Consider the following 16,065-nt stretch of genomic DNA (forward strand, 5'->3'; position numbering starts at 1 on the left):
GGGTTAACAGTGATGTCAAGATAACACCCCGCCACCACGCCGCTACAACCTTTGTGACAGTTTATTAAAAAGGATTCTTAAAGAAATCGAAAAGGAAAAATCTGATTTAATTTCGACCAAAGCTCCTCCGCCTGGTGAGAAGAGGGGAGGAAAGCCCGAATGATCCTCTGACCTAGTTTAGAAAAAATTCAATACAATGGTTTTATAAAAGGAGAGCAGGCTGTTAACCCTTTCCAAACAAATAATCCAGAGTACAACGTCTGATAAAGATTTACAGAGAACATTTTGATCATTTCTGAAATGATTCCTGAAACTGCTTGTTTCAATTCGTGTCGCGCTTGTTCCTTTTCAGATCTGCCGTTTGTTCGGCTGCAACGACAACACACACAATCACTGTGGGTAAACCTGAACGAATGTTCAACCAAACCCACACAGAGAGGGCTTCAGTCTGTCAGTCGTCCTTTTTTCATTTGAATTTATTAACAGAAATGTATTAACATTTAATATGCAGGAATGAGACCTTTCTGTGAATACATGGCACAATCATATTATATACATTCTTTAAGGAGACAGTGCACAAACATGGTGGAGGGAGGGGGGGTAAGTACAGGAATCGTAAAATGACCCTTCAGTGGGCTCTGACCGAGCCGAGTGAGAAACACTGACTTTTTTAAGTTAAAAATGTTTGGGTTTTTTTTTATAAAGAAACATGGCTATTACCAAGAAACAAAAAGTAATACTACTGTTTTGTTGCACATCAATTTCTATATACAAACTAGGGACAGGTAATTCACACAAACCAGAGGGAGAAATCTACCACAGTGCTAGGCTGGAGCCATTTTTTAATTCTGTAACTGTAACAATATACATATTTCCCATGTAACACGACAATTACATGTGCAGCTGATCACCCCACTTTATTTTAAAGAAACTAAATCAGAGCAAACCTGCGTTTGTTCCTCTCTTTAGCTTATAATGCTTTTAAAGCTCATTGCACGTTTTTCCCCCACAGACGTTTGTGTCTTAGTACAATGCCTGTATGAATGTGTGGATTAATTAATAGGTGAGATAAATTGCAGTCTTTCTGTGGCAGCTCCGCCTTTCGATTAAGCTCACAGTTCAGTGTCCAGTTAAGTAGTCCTGGGTGGAGTCCGACGCGAAGGAGTCGGCGTCTTCGTTGTCGGAGTCCTCGCTGCTGTCGTCAGCGGCGGGCTCCCCGGACAGGGCGATGCGGGCGTAGTCGTCGGTGTCGATGGATTTGCAGAAGTGAATGGCGTATTTCAGTTTCTCCTCCAGCACCTGTTTACACGAGTACCTGGGCAGCTTCAGCAGGAAGAAACATGTGTAGGACTCTGGCAGGAAGTGGTCAGGGGGGTTGTATTTATCCAGCACCTGCAGACAGAGAGAGTTATTAGAGTTATTAGAGTTACACTTTCTCCAAATCAGGTCAAAATAAAGCTGGATTTATACCTCTGTGTTAAGGGGCTACAGCATTAAAAAGTTTAAAAACAAATGTGGTTTAATGCGTTCGACTGTTTTCTGGCTGAGCTCAATGATTAACTGGAGTCTCCACTGGTTGCCTGGCAACCTCTGGGTAAAAGACAACGACTCAGAGTCATTGTTCACGGCCAGGAGAGAAAATAATCCAGCACATCACCTGCAGCAAACTGTTTTTACACAGATCCACACATTCATCTCACTCGCAGCAACCCAAATAATAATAATAATAATAATAATAACTTAATTACTTAGCAGAGCAGCCTAGCTAATTTAGTAAACCATTGGGTCAGTGGTTGCTATACGGTTTGTATGATGGTGCTGGCTGAAACAGTGAGCAACAGAAAATATGTAAGAGTTTAGTTAATTAAAGTTAACTCGGGTTTCCTTTTCTTACCTGCACGACGAAGTCTCGCCCACGGAAGTCAGCGATGGTGCGAGGCAGGCGTGTGCGACCCCAGACGAACCTCAGGAACAGAGACCTCTCCGTGTTGGAGAAGGACTCCATCACCTCCCAGAACCACTGAATGAGCGACGATGTCGGCTCCACTCCCTTGTAGGTGGCCACTGACTTCAGCAGGTGGAGAGGGATGTCGGGGCTTCCACACACCTGAGGAGAGGAATACATTTACTATATAACCGGCACACACAGAGAATAGAGACGTCACAACTTTAAAACCTGCTCTCACTAACCATAGTTTCCAGCTCGTATCCGGTGAAAAGCGACAGCAAGGGAACTGGAACGACTCGAGCCATTCCCTCGCGTACGGCAGAGACCTGCTCGTCAAACTCATGGAGCCTAAAGAGTGGGGAAACAAACAGAGAAAGGTAAACACAAACCAAGATCAGAGAGTCCTAACTTTGTTCATTCAGCGAGGATTTCTCACCTGTAGTTAATAGCCAGGCGGACATATTCTGCTCGGTTCTCCAGGGTGATGTGGGAGTACTTGGAGCTGAGCTGGATGTCCTGGCCGCTGGCGTTGGGCACTGTGAAGGGCAGGGTCATGGCCTCGAACTCCTCGGCTGTGGCCTCGTTGTCCCGGATGTACATCAAACCAGGAATGAAATCCTTATCAACCTGAGGAAGAGAGCAGATCGCCGCTTAATATTCTGACACAACTACCACACCCATTCGTCTGAATATAATCTGGTATACACATTCATCTGTTTGTTGTTGTTGTGTGTATTTATGTTTGTCTGCACTCAGGCCCCTCGTGCGCACAACGCAATTCCGGTGAGCTCCGTCCGTCTTGTGCTGGATTTACTTCCCATCCAACCTTTCTAATATCTCAAGGGCAAAACCGCGAAACAAGAGCGGCATTGTGCAGGAGAAAGGCCTTTTTTTCCACTCCAGTATTCTCCGAAAGATGGTTCAGGAGCTCATGATCACAGCGTGAGGGCAGGAGTGGACCCTTGAACAAAAGCCGAGATTGTGGCTCACAGCTTCTTCTGCTCAAACGAGTATTGATTTGAACCTTTGAATAGCAGGTACAGTGTGAGTTTGCAGACACGTTTCGTATTGTAGAGCTCAGGCTGCACCCCTGAGCTGATAGGCTTAAGGCTTAATCTGGGGAGGAATGTATAGGAATGTGTTCTTTTTGCGGGTTATAACGTCGATCATGAGGGTTAGAAATGTTACGTAATACTGTATGTGTCATAAAGGGAGACATTCCTTTGCGTACCCAGAGACAGCCAAAAGGTTACAGGACATTACAATAATATTACACTAAGCTGCACGTCAAACAAAGACGCAAGAACAGTTTTGTGCTTTCTCTTTGTGAGACTGTGAGACTCCGACTCTCCGAACTACATCAACTCAAAGCGAATGGCTGGTTTGAACCTGATCATGAGTAGGTGCACGTTTGTGAGATTGGTATCAGTAGTCAAACGGGGGGACTCAAAACCCCCAGTGATGTTTAAAGACGAGATGGTTTGACAAGAAGTTAGCCGCTAAAAACATCTTGCTAAAGATGCTCTAGGAGGAGCGTCTTGCCCTCAGCTATAAGGGTGCTATAATAATTTGCACAGGCTGTGAAAACACATTTCCTCTACAGAAGACGATAAAGAATGAATCTGAATTGAATGCAAACAAAGGAGAGGCCTCACTTACATGCCTCTGTTGAATTTCATGGTACAAAAGCATTTCAGTAACCTTGAGCACTGAAAGACAACTTTACAGGCTTACTCTTTAACATTATCACATAAAGCACACGAACAAGATGAAAAATTCATAATAAAGCAAATTCTAGAGCGGAGAGAGGTCAGTACACCTTTCTCTGTTAACTTGCAGAAACATTTTGTAAATCCATTTCTTAGTTTCAGCAAGACATGCTGTGATTTGAGACACAGCTACTGTAGGAGGATGTACAGGGACATCTGGTTGTATTCATCCACATAACAAAACATGTCAGTGTTATGTGACAGTGAAGGAGATGGACAAGAAATGTAACGCGGATGGAGTCGACAATGTTTCTACAGTAACCAAGAACTGACAAAGTCTATAAGGGGAGGGTGAGCTGAGGCGGTGGGTGCTATCTGCAACTAAATCCAAGAAGTGTGTTTGTACTACAATCCAGTGTTATAAAAGTAACATTTTCCTTATCAATCATCAGCAGCGTGTACGTCGGCCTGTAGTGTAGAGAGGAGCAGGACTATGAACATACCTCACTGAGGTCAGCAATGGTCAGGTTCATGCCTGCCAGCTGTTTCCACACTGGCTCGGCCAGGTTCAGACTAAGAGGGCTTCCAGTCCGGATTGCAATGCCCAGGAGGACTCCTGCAGACACAGCAAGGCAGAGCGCATTACACACAGATCAAACATGAACAATGCCCTCTCACTGCACTGTGCAGAACGTTTGCAACAAAACAGCAGAAATATCTATTTTAAATGAAGCATGCTCAACAGTTCAGGCCAGGTGTTTTATCAGCGAGAACGCACACGAAGCATTTGTTCATTTTAAAATAAACACGCATATTTCCAGTTTCTGTTTTTGGAGGATTAACACCCCAGAAAACCTGACTGGGAGATTAACTGGATTATACCTAGGAAGCGGAACATGCTCATGTGAAGAGGGGACTTGGCGGCGGGGTTGAGCAGGAAACAGTCCCTGTTGGCGCCGGACTCGTCGCGGCCGTTGGGGGTGACGATGAGCAGCGGGGTCAGGGCGTTCTGAAGCTCCTCGCACATTTCGGCGATGGACTCGCTGTAGCCTCCACCGCAGTCGTCCACTGACTCCCCTGAGAAAAAAAAAAAGAAGGGTTCTTAAAACATGAAGAAGGATCAAGGAAAATGCAAACTTTTGGGGAGACAGTGTAGCACCTACCAACAAATTTGACCTTCCACACTCGATGAGGGAGCAGCAGGCTGTCTGGGCTGAACGAACTCATTTTGGCACACATCTGACCAAACACAGACTTGGTGCCGTCAGGACCTGCCAGACCCCCTTTGCTACGGGAACGCTTCACCTTCAGGGTGAAAAAGAAGAAATAAAAAAAAGATTACGGTCTGGTTTGTTTCTCTTCTGTGCTTAATAACTTCCTGCTAGATAGAAGGGAAGTCCTGACAGGCATGAATTTCTGGATGTGACAGCTCAGATAAAACCGGAGCTACATGGGAGGGAAGGAGGGGTGGGGAGAACAGTGGTCCTGAACGGAGACTGTATGTGGAGTAAAGTCTAAAACTCAGTCCAGGAACTCCTGTAGACAGATCACACACACACACACACACACCGCAGGAAAAAAAAAATCCTCTTATGAAAGACATCACATGTAATGCTCAGGAGTCTGTCTGGAGCACAGCCTCCCAGGGAGAGTAGGGAGGGGGGGGAGAGGTACAGCAAGAGGGAGGAGGAGGCTTGAAGAAAGATGAAAGCGGTTGTGAAACAGATTATGAGCATGTAAATGTTAAAACTCTACCTGTATCCTGTTGAGCTCCACCACAGGTCCGTGCTGTCTGTCCCTCACCATTGTAGCTTGCACCACCTTCCTGAAAGCTGCTTCCTGTTCCGCGAGACAAATAAGATACTGTTTTAGTGCCAAGAAGACATTCGCTGCTGTTTAGGTTTTATATATAGATTAAAATTCATGCTATCTCACCTTCCCCTGGGAGATGAGGATGCCCCTGAGCGTGTCGAAACCCACCGAAGGTCCGTGACCCGTCTGACCCAGTCGACCCTCCAGGTCAAACATGGGTATGCAGGGGCAGAAGAGCTCGGAGATGTGATGCAGCAGCAGCAGCCTGTTCCTCAGGGCCATGATGGGGATCTCCTGCAGGTGATTGTACTCCATGGGAACCTGGAACAAACCACACAGACAGTCAGATTGACAGCATGATAGGCATCTGCGAGTTTACTCTGATAACGCTTCTGCTGGCAAAGTTTTACTGCCATCTACTGGAACATGTGCACATAGAAATCTGTACAGTACCTGTGCAGGCAGCTTCCCAGCGTTGGTGGGCTTGCTGGTGGACCAGGCGAGGGTGTGAGCAGAGCCACAGGCCACCCTGTTGATTTTCTTGCCCTGCAGCGCTGCCACCAGCCGCGGCCTCTGGATGGCATTGGTGGTCCCGTCTCCAAGCTGGCCCTCGTCGTTGTCACCCCATGTGTACACTTCTCCTGAGCCAAACACAACAGAAAAGCTTTCTGTGAAGCTGCAGTCCAACCAGACTTAGCTGAACTGTTGGGACTCTGATACCAACTGGCAAGATGGCAAAGACGATCTGTATAATAATCCAATCTGAGATAAACAGAACATGTGAAAAAAGGAGTATCTGCATAAAATGGTCAATCTCACCATCTTCTGTGCAGCACACACAATGCAGTGACCCCGTAGCGATGGCGATGACCTTTTTCCCCTGAAGCCCCTGAACCTGTCTGGGTCGTCGAACGTGGTCGTCAGAGCCGTGGCCTAGCCGGTGATAGTCCCCTTTACCCCTAGAGATGACACGACACACAACTGAGCCATCTTTTCTCCAACAACAGTGAGACAAGACGTTATGAAAGATGCACTCTGTAGTGTGCTGAACATACCACGTGTACACGGCACCAGACTTAGTGAGAGCCACAGAAAACTGAGAGCCACACTCCACTTTGACCACTCCGAGGCCGGTGAGAGAGTCAATCTGAAAACAAGAAATCAATACATCAATCTGAGGATGGATTACGGTTTACAAACGTGTGCCACAACTTCTTAAATATCAAATTCAAGTTTTCAAGGACTTTCCAGGCAACTTCTTTAAAATTCAAGGGCCCAACACGGCATAGTTTGAAACATGGACCAAGATATGAAAAGATGTAAAACGTAAAAACAAGAGGCGTATCTCATGCAGCCAGTGTAGTTACATGAACCCAACATGATTTTCAGTCAATTGGTCACATGACCTGGAAGCTATTGAGCTAACATGCTAATATTTACATATAATAATTAATAAAAAATAATAAAAATTAATAAAAAATATGAAAAGATGTAAAATGATGGAGTTTTGAACTTTAGACAGAGCCCGGCTGTTTCCCCAGTTTTTAGTCATGCTTAGCAAAGCTAACGCTATCATCTCCTGGCTGTAGCTTCAAAATTCAAGAAAGGTATCCATTTTCTCATCAGCTCTCAGCAAGTGATTGAATAAGTCTTTTCCTAAAAAAGTCAAACTATCCCTTTCATCCCTCTCCATGACCAGGCTTCTTAGTAGCTGACTAAATACTGAAAATAATAGCTGAGGCTTCTCATCTTACAAGAAACCCAAGAAGTTAAGTCTGTAGTTTTCAACACACTCGGGTCTCTTCCTGTTTAAAATAACTAGAGAAACAAGTATAAAGTGATGCTCCGGCTGACCTCCGGTGCACACTGCAGAGTAAATTGCCTCACCTTCATGGGGATTTTGCAGCCATCGCTGCCTCCCCGGCCCAATTTGCCGTAGTCCCCGTCTCCCCAGGACCAGACCATGTCATCGTCTGTTAGACACAGTGTCTGGGCGTCCCCGCTGCCACAGGCTACATCGATGACCCTGTGACCCTGGAGTGCGTCCACCTGGATAAACCACACGGACACCAACATCAGCTTTATCTCACCGTGACTGTCTGGGAAACCTTGTAGGAGTGAGGCGGAGTAAAACTGTTTGATTCCTGTCCAAACGCTTCGGGACGACAGTTATTCTTTTTTAGCCTTTTTAGTTGACTGGCAAACCCTGAGTGCACTACGTGTATACTGCAGTATTTTGAGAAACCGAGTTGAATGATCACTAACCAGCTTGGGTTTGAGCTGGTCCTCGCTGTCTCCGTGACCCAGACGTCCGTAGCGACCCTTGCCCCAGGTGAAGAGTTCTCCACTGGCAGTGATGCAGGCACTGTGTGCCCCTCCGGCTGCGATATCCACCACTTCCACTCCCCTCAGGGACTCAATTACACGAGGACGGTCACAGGGACTAAAGTCAAGAGGAGTCACAGTTACTATAAAAGCACTTAATCCTTAATTCTTACAGTGACATGGATTTGTATTGACGTGTGTTGTGAGCTGAAAATTGTGGGTGATTCAGTCTCGACCTTCTGTTCCCATGGCCGAGTTTTCCGTCCTCGGCCTCTCCCCACGAGTAGACTTCTCCCTCGGAGGACAGCGCCAGGCAGTGCTTCCCTCCAGAGTTCACAGCCACTTTCCTGATGTAGACGTGCTGGATGGACTCCAGCAGAGTCGGGGTGGACACAGACTCTGTGCCTCCGATACCCAATCTGCCCCCAGCTCCATATCCTGTTGCATACAGCTGAGGATAAACACAACATATGTTAGACTGACAGTATATTACTAACCTGAAAGTCATCAGATTGACATTGTTGATCAATGCTCTAATAAAAAACACACAGCCTACGTGAGTTGTTTTAAATACCTTTCCATCAGCAGTGACGGCAAACAGAGTCTGCTCCCCGCCGATAAGCTGCACCGGCCGCAGAGTGGCGAGGGCTTCAGTGGGAGTGGGCACTTTGACCTTTGCACCCTCGATGCCCCCCAGCTGACCTCTGTGGTTGTGGCCCCAGCCGTAGATGGTGCCGCTCCCCCCGGCGGAGAGGGTCCAGTCGTCTGGCCGTCGGTTCATCCACTGTACAAGCTGCTCGTCGTGCTCGCGCTTGAACAAGTCGTGACTCTCATGGAGGCTGTTCATGCTTTCGTGATCGGCCATGAGCTCCCGGACTTTCTTTGTCACCTTCAAAGAGGGAAAAGGATTAAGATCATTTTCCCGTCAAAGTGCGATGAAGGAAAAGTAAAGGTCAGACACTCACCTCGTCCAGAAACGGTCTTGGTAGAGACGTCCTCTTGTCTAGAGCCACGGCGACTCTGGAGGCGGTGCAGTACCGGCGGAACCAGGCCCACTTATGGGTCTCGGCACAGCAGGGTAAAGTATCCAGCTCAAGATCGCAGGCAAGAGCAACCAAAACCTGAATAAAAGGTTCAAACTAGCTTAGCATCTGTAAAGATTCCAACACACACTCAACCCATTGTATAGTAAAGGAAACAAATGTGAGCATACCTTGAAAAATGGACTATGAAGCAGCTGCTTCCCTCCCCTGACAATGGGGTCCTCGTACTCATATTGCCTCTGCAGAGCCTCTGGTAGCCCCTTCACTAGAGCGGCCAGCGCACTGCCTGTGAAACTCTGGAAAAAAAAAAAACAGGTCATCAATCAATTTCTAAATCTAAATCTAGGCTTTGTTTATTTTTATCCATGTTGCAGTTCTCAAAGAATTAAACAAAACATAACAGGAAACTGCAGCACTGCAGTCGATGGTATACGAGGTGAAGGGAAGAAAAATTAGCTGCGGGAGTGGAAAGCAAATACATTACAAAAAGGTACAAAAATCTAATCAATGGAACAAATAAACAGTCAGAAATCGTCTCCTACGCCATCAATAACAATTGAAGAGGCCCGGCACACACAATTACCGTGGGCAGAGTGATGCCATTGATCACTTATCTTGTTCAAGCTTCTCAGCAACACAATTATTTCAGCAAAACATCCAGTTACCCTCGCAAAACTACATTAATTCTAATCTAAATCTATTTGCATGCGCTGTACACAGTGAGTGAGCAGATGTGAAGAAAACACTGAAAGGAAAACGATAAGAAGACTACGTCAAAACCTCGTATGTGGCTGGACCGTGTTTCTGTGCAAAAGTGTTGCCAATTCATTAGTCAGTGGTGGAGTTTACTAAATGAATTCCCTAATTTGAAATGCTTTGTGCAAAAAAACAATAAAGTAGGGTTATAGGTATAAGGTAATAAAATACTAAAATTTCAGTTAAGCTGTTTACCCACCATAGAGCGAGCCTCGCCTTCACTGTCACCCAGCAGCCTGTTGATGTTGATGGACTGACCGTACTCTGTGGTCAGGAGCTTTCGTAGTCTCTGCAGAGCCCACATCCTGTGTCCCGCAGCTGGACAGAGTGACATCAAACGCAACAACAATACATATTTAATCTCTTATAGAAAATGTATCAAATACATTTGGACATAAATCTGGACAATCGCACTGTACCTAGAGCACTAAGTTGGGCACAAGCAGCGAGGGAGGCAGCCAGGCGAGGCACGATGCTCCTGTTGGAGGCAAAGTTGAGCCTGAAGTCCAGCAGACAGGTGACCAAGTCCATGGAGGGGCAGGACAGGATACAGCGATCAGACAGCAAGTCTTTGGGACCTGACGAAAGACAGGAAAAAGGCTCAGTGTACATCCCAGTGCAGTGGAGCACTTATGGTATGATGTCAGTTTATCTGGTTTATTCATGCCAGCGCGCAGAGGGAGTTTTGTTTTGACAGGTCACTCCGTGCAGTTTGACATCCGGCGACAAAACTAGTGTCAGCGTTTGTTGTGTGTCTTCATGCAGCTCACCAGCAGCAGGCATGATGGGGTAGACAGTGAAGCGCCAGCCCCAGCCGTTGACAGAGCCATCGCTCGTGAACTTCCATTTGAGTTCGTCTCCTGGGATCCTTAACTCGCTGGACCAGTCTGACCACTCCCGACCTGAAGCACACACGGCATGTCGCCACATTAATATTTGATTCATTGCCATACGCTCTACACTCTTAGATTTACGGTCTCCCTCTCGTCACCTGATCTGACAGAGACGATCCGATTGGCTCCGTCCATGATTGTTAGCGGGTCGTGGCGTCTCTCGGTCGAACACTGTCGGTCGAACTCTATCCTTAAACCTTCAGCACCTATGATAGGAAATAAGAGATGTTGTCTACATCCAAAAAGGCAAATCATATCAAACAAGATCCTGAATTTAAACTAACCAATAGTCCTGTTTCCCTTTCTTACCTGGGATTTTCACAGTACCACTGGTGGAGGTGTCGTCTGTGTACGGATGGCTGCTCTCCACAACAACTGGCTGAGAGGACAGACGGCCACTCTGCGAGTCTGTAGCAACGTCTTCCAACTCGGTGACGCACAACTCCAGCAGCATGTCAGCAACCTGCACACCACAGAGACCCCGAGATGTCAAATGTCACCCTTTACTTTAAATCACTACATGGAATCAAAAACCAGAATACAGTAAATCACCTGTGGATAAGCTGTCCCCATGCCGGACAGCACAGCAGACAGCACCTCCTTGCCTTTCTCCCCAGAGCGAAGAGACACTGCTAGTTTGAGCACGTCCACCATAACACGTGTATCATCAGGCACGAGCAGGCTGGTGAACTCATCGAGGTACTGAGGCTCTGGACCGACCACTTTACTCTGGCTCTCCGAGTCCTGAAGGTGGACATAAAATAAAAACATGGATGAGTTAGGTACATATAGCTGAGGTTAATGGCTTCCACACGTGCTCAGTTAGACAGACTTACCTCTTTGGTCTTTGTCATGGTTTCAGCTATGATGCTGGCTGCTCCGGGGTCATCAGTGACGGGGATGAAAGGACGTGAGGAGGCTCCAGAGGCAGAGGGAGTCATAGCTGATGATGGAGTGACGGCTTCTTCTGATGAGGCGACCTGCTCACACACAGAAACACACATATGGTAGGGCCATATAACAAGGAGCATATGGACTGTGTGACAGCATTAAATATATATATTTCCTATCAGTTCATACCCGTACGTTACTGAAACTATATTTATTTTAATACCGAGTTATATGATGAATATTTATTCTCAATAGCTGGAATAACTATAATGAAGTCTAAATGTCTGGTGCATGATTTTAAACACATTTCATATAATTCAACAGTAGTTCAAGTATGGTGTACTTCGAAACCTTGTGATCTTTCTTAGTATTTAGAGTAAAATTATGTGAGTTTAAACACTGCTAACAAAAAGCCTTTGCCTTTGATTTATCCCCAAGTTGAAGAGATAAGATACATAAATATCAGCTACAAGGTGAAAAAAAAAAAAAAGACACTTTGCAAAACTTCCTGTTCCTATTTTCCATTTAGTTGTCCCACATGTTCTTGATAAAAGTTGATAATAGCCAATAATTCTTTTGGAAAAGAACAATAAGTATCTGGCAGGAAAAATTTACTGTGTATGCAGCTGATATTTTTTTTAAAGCTACAAACTTGAAGATTTTCATTAAATGAAACTCCTTTTTTAAAACCATCTATGGTCTGCATGTTTTCCGAAATAGCCATTTAATGCATGAACTTTCTGTGGTGGCTACGTGCCGCCATTACCTCACTGGATTTTAATTGCTTTCACACTCCTGAGGGTTTCACCATGCTGCATCTCATTCAGTGCAATTTTATCTCATTGATATCAACCTGTTTACTGTTCACTTTAGACCGTATCAGACTTATATTAAGCTAATCCTAATGCACACAGAACAACCCTTCTGGTGCCTCATATTAAAAGTGTTCAACTGGCGAAACACAGGATGGCTTTTATTGTGAAGCAGTCACAGTAAATGCTATGTGTATGTCACCACCGTTAGCACTGACTATAAACATTTATCAAAAATGCATCTAAAAAACAAGAAAACGGTCATTTTTCATTAATGTTAGTGCATAGAATCACACATGCTGTTATAAACCAGTACCTACAGGTGTCAGCAAATCAGCCGAGACTGAAATCTTAAGGATCTTAACGTAATTTTCACTGTGGTAGAAAATTCGTATTGTAATCATGATCAAAGCCCTGAGAGAGTTTGTGGTGTTTCCAAGTTGAACCTCAATACAGTTTGCTGATGGCTGCAGCTGCACACCTGGTCATTATGGAGAAAAATGCACATCGCATAGTCACTTTTTTAGAGTAAATCAGCATAAAATGCAGTTGAGGCAGCGGTTTTGTGACCAAAAAAACAAACAAACAAATAGCATGGGACTACCCTCACTCACAATTATTACATTATTAAGTTTCTCAAGATTGGTGTTTGTAAATTGAAGTCGAAAAAAAAATATACATCGTGTTCCTCACCTCTCCCTTCTTGTCTTGCCAGGGATTAGGGCTGACTCGTTCCTCAACCTCAGGCAGGACGGGAGGACTTTCCTCATCGCTCACGCTGGATGAGGATGAGGAGTCTGAAGGGGGAACAGGTGAGCTGGAAGGACACTCCGTTGGCAGAATCATGCTGGCTGGCATCAGAGCGCCGACCACTGCATCCCTGGGGAAGCGCACAACACATCCTGTCAACAGTAATACCCACTGATGACAATTACCAGTGCCAGTCCGCCGGTTTAATCATTTAGAGGTCGCACACAGTTTTAGCTCATCCTGTTCAGAATTCATGCCTCAGCAGGGAGTCGCTCACCTCTAGTTTGTAAACACAGCAATTAGGATTTTAAGTGATGATTAACAAGATGGTCCTGAAACCCAATGTGAATCTATGTATGGCTGTACTGATTCCAGGTTAGATGTAGAGGCCATTTCAAGATTTTAGATGTGTGTTACAGCTCCACAGTGTTCGTCTATGTCTTCTGGACCACCAGTCGAGGCTGTGCAGACAACATACCTTGCATACAAGATTTGGAGGGCTGACAGTACGTGAGACAGAGCCTGCTGTTTGGCCAAGTTGCCATCCAGACTGAGGAGGATCTTGGCCAGCGAGGGGCGATTAGGCTTCACGTTGCTCTGCCCACTCATCTTGTTGTTCACCGCTGATGAGTCACTGTCTGACTGGACGCCTGCGGTGTACAACAACAAAACAATGAGACATGCTGTCATTGATGGGAAGCACCCTAAACCAGCCCCAGCCGTTATCAGCCAGTCCCAGAGCTGCAGTGCCAACTAAATCAGCCCTGCAGTTCTGGACATACAGTATAGCTCCAGTCCAACCTGTGCCAGTTCTCCAGAAGAAACTGCAACAGCTGTCTAGATAAGAAGATGTTGGATGCACATATTTACAGGCAGGACAAGAAATTGGTTTTGCAACTGTGCAGGCAACTGTAGGTTTTCTTTTATAAAGAGGAATACATCTGCAGGTCTGAAAATGCTGCTAATTTTGTCCCAAACTTCTAAGAATTACGCTTAAGAGTCAAATGTGAAGAATAAATATAAGATGCTTAACTCCTAAAAAACTTTAAGAGCTGTTCTCAAGTGATCACATGAGAGAGTCATGATCAGAGTCAAGGATTTTACCAAGAGCTGCCCATTGGTTACTCTTTAAACAAATCCTTACAATTTACTGTCATACATGTCATACATTTTTCTGCAAATTTCAATTTCATTTTCATTTTTAAAAGAAAAAAAAGAATGACAATCTGATATATCAGTGACATATGTTTATAGAAAATGGGGTCAAATAAGGAGAAACTGGCCGAGATGAACAAAAAAGAAATCATTTAGTACCACACGGTCAGGTGCAGACTAAAAGGGAACATGAAAAGTGATTAATCTCATCTTTAATTATGCCAAGAAAATATAACAAATGCTCAAATCAAAGACAAATATTAGACTAAAACAAACCTATTTTGAATTATCCATACAGCCTCAGCTATTGCGATATTATTCATTATCTATGACCAATATTTTTTGTACATTCAGTCCAAAACATGCCCCAGGGCATTTTACTTCAAGTCCAAATTTCTACTTTAGGTTGTTATAAATTGAGGCTCTAGTCTGATGATGAAAGAACAGCTCCCCCTTGTGGACAACCTGCCAAACATACTATATGTGTGTGCTTGTGAGACACATATGAAGAATCATTACAATCCAAACCAGCACGACTGACAAAGACTGTGTAGGTGGTCTGTGTTAACAGGCTGCAAGGAAAAGGAGGATTACCTAAATAGGATGCTCCGAGGGAGTCCCTGGCCGTCTGGAACAGTACTGGCTCGTGAACTGAGGGCGTGGTCACGTCCACAGTGGTCCAGGCCACGCTGTGGGACGAGCCGCAGGCCACACGAGTGATCTTCTGTCCTTCCAGACCCTGCACCAGGGTGGGCTTCCTGTTGACCGTGGTGGTGCCGTTCCCCTGCTGCCCATGATCATTGTCGCCCCACGCAAACACCTGACAGACACACAACACCATCATTAGATTACAGTTTAGTCAGTGTTCAATGAAAGAAAGCATGTGTTGAACAAATGCTGAAGTACATAACTCTACACAGCAGAACTAAAGAAAAGCCACACGAGAAAAAGTAATGGCAGCACTCCAAGCACTCAATCTTAACAACCTCTTAAAGTGGTCAAATATTGAGTAGCTGCCTCTCATCATTGGAAGTGATGTGCTAACGTTATTAAATTTGTTCTGACGGAAGGTATTATACAAGATGAAATAAGCTGTGTAACGGCAAAGGTCAGAGGTGTAGAGCGAGAGTCGATAAATAAACTCCCGCTGCGGGAGGAGAGATCCACGGATCTGGACCAGTGCCATGGCAGTAAATGAGCAGAGTGCCTGAACTATGTGCTCTGGTTTATAATTCCCTGATGGAGGTCAGCACAAACCTGTCCTGTGTCTGTAACAGCCAAACAGTGCAGCGCTCCAACAGCGACGTGGACAATCTTTTTGCCTCTCAGTCCCTCCACCATCTGGGGCTTCCGCACATGAACGTCGGTGCCATGGCCCAGTCGGAAATAGTCGCCTTTGCCCCTGTTTGGAAACACAAATCATGAAACACTCATTCGTACAGAAAAGGGGAATTGCTGAATGACCCGAAAGGTCGCGGTCTCATTCGTCCATCTTACCAGGTCCACACAACTCCAGACTTAGTGAGCGCCAAGGAGAACTGTGCTCCGCATTCAATCTGGCACACTCCCTGCCCGTTGAGCCTCTCGATGTTCTGGGGGATGTTGCAGCCCTCGCTGCCCCCACGACCCAGCTTCCCAAAATCTCCATCACCCCAGGAGAACACCAGCCCTGACAGAAATGAACACATACGTTACCACCTAGAAACTGAGACACATCCATCTAAGCAAAAAGAAAACTTCTTCACAGTATTAACGGGATTTTGTCTAAATGCCACAGGATATCTTTAAGTTCATCGAATTGAATTACCTTCATCAGTGAGGGCTAAAGTTTGAGCATCCCTGCTCCCACAAGCCACCTGGATAACCCGGTGGCCCAGAAGCACTTTTACCTAGATGACGAAGACATGTGCATGGTCAATTTACACTCATCATTGTATACATGGAGTCGTACCAGCAAAACATCATTAGTAT

At 45.4% G+C, this 16,065-nt stretch overlaps 1 protein-coding gene across 1 annotated transcript in view; it reads right to left on the reverse strand.

The window, feature by feature from the left end:
• Window positions 1–458: 458 nt before the first annotated feature.
• herc2 (HECT and RLD domain containing E3 ubiquitin protein ligase 2) overlaps window positions 459–16,065 on the reverse strand; it is a 41,637-nt gene continuing 26,030 nt past the window's right edge. The window contains 31 exon segments of the mRNA XM_084355490.1: window positions 459–1,392; window positions 1,895–2,107; window positions 2,191–2,296; window positions 2,385–2,575; window positions 4,161–4,273; window positions 4,540–4,734; window positions 4,821–4,962; window positions 5,413–5,496; window positions 5,593–5,790; window positions 5,923–6,110; window positions 6,289–6,428; window positions 6,525–6,616; window positions 7,357–7,518; window positions 7,735–7,912; window positions 8,031–8,245; window positions 8,369–8,683; window positions 8,760–8,915; window positions 9,008–9,133; window positions 9,793–9,911; window positions 10,013–10,171; window positions 10,364–10,495; window positions 10,585–10,692; window positions 10,796–10,949; window positions 11,039–11,230; window positions 11,323–11,466; window positions 12,883–13,069; window positions 13,418–13,589; window positions 14,689–14,914; window positions 15,352–15,496; window positions 15,592–15,763; window positions 15,902–15,983. Coding sequence (XP_084211616.1) covers window positions 1,120–1,392; window positions 1,895–2,107; window positions 2,191–2,296; window positions 2,385–2,575; window positions 4,161–4,273; window positions 4,540–4,734; window positions 4,821–4,962; window positions 5,413–5,496; window positions 5,593–5,790; window positions 5,923–6,110; window positions 6,289–6,428; window positions 6,525–6,616; window positions 7,357–7,518; window positions 7,735–7,912; window positions 8,031–8,245; window positions 8,369–8,683; window positions 8,760–8,915; window positions 9,008–9,133; window positions 9,793–9,911; window positions 10,013–10,171; window positions 10,364–10,495; window positions 10,585–10,692; window positions 10,796–10,949; window positions 11,039–11,230; window positions 11,323–11,466; window positions 12,883–13,069; window positions 13,418–13,589; window positions 14,689–14,914; window positions 15,352–15,496; window positions 15,592–15,763; window positions 15,902–15,983 — 5,079 coding nt within the window. The 3' untranslated portion in view covers window positions 459–1,119.

Source organism: Pagrus pagrus, assembly GCF_965226575.1.
Source record: "Pagrus pagrus genome assembly, chromosome: 6".
NCBI classification, from domain to species: domain Eukaryota; kingdom Metazoa; phylum Chordata; class Actinopteri; order Spariformes; family Sparidae; genus Pagrus; species Pagrus pagrus.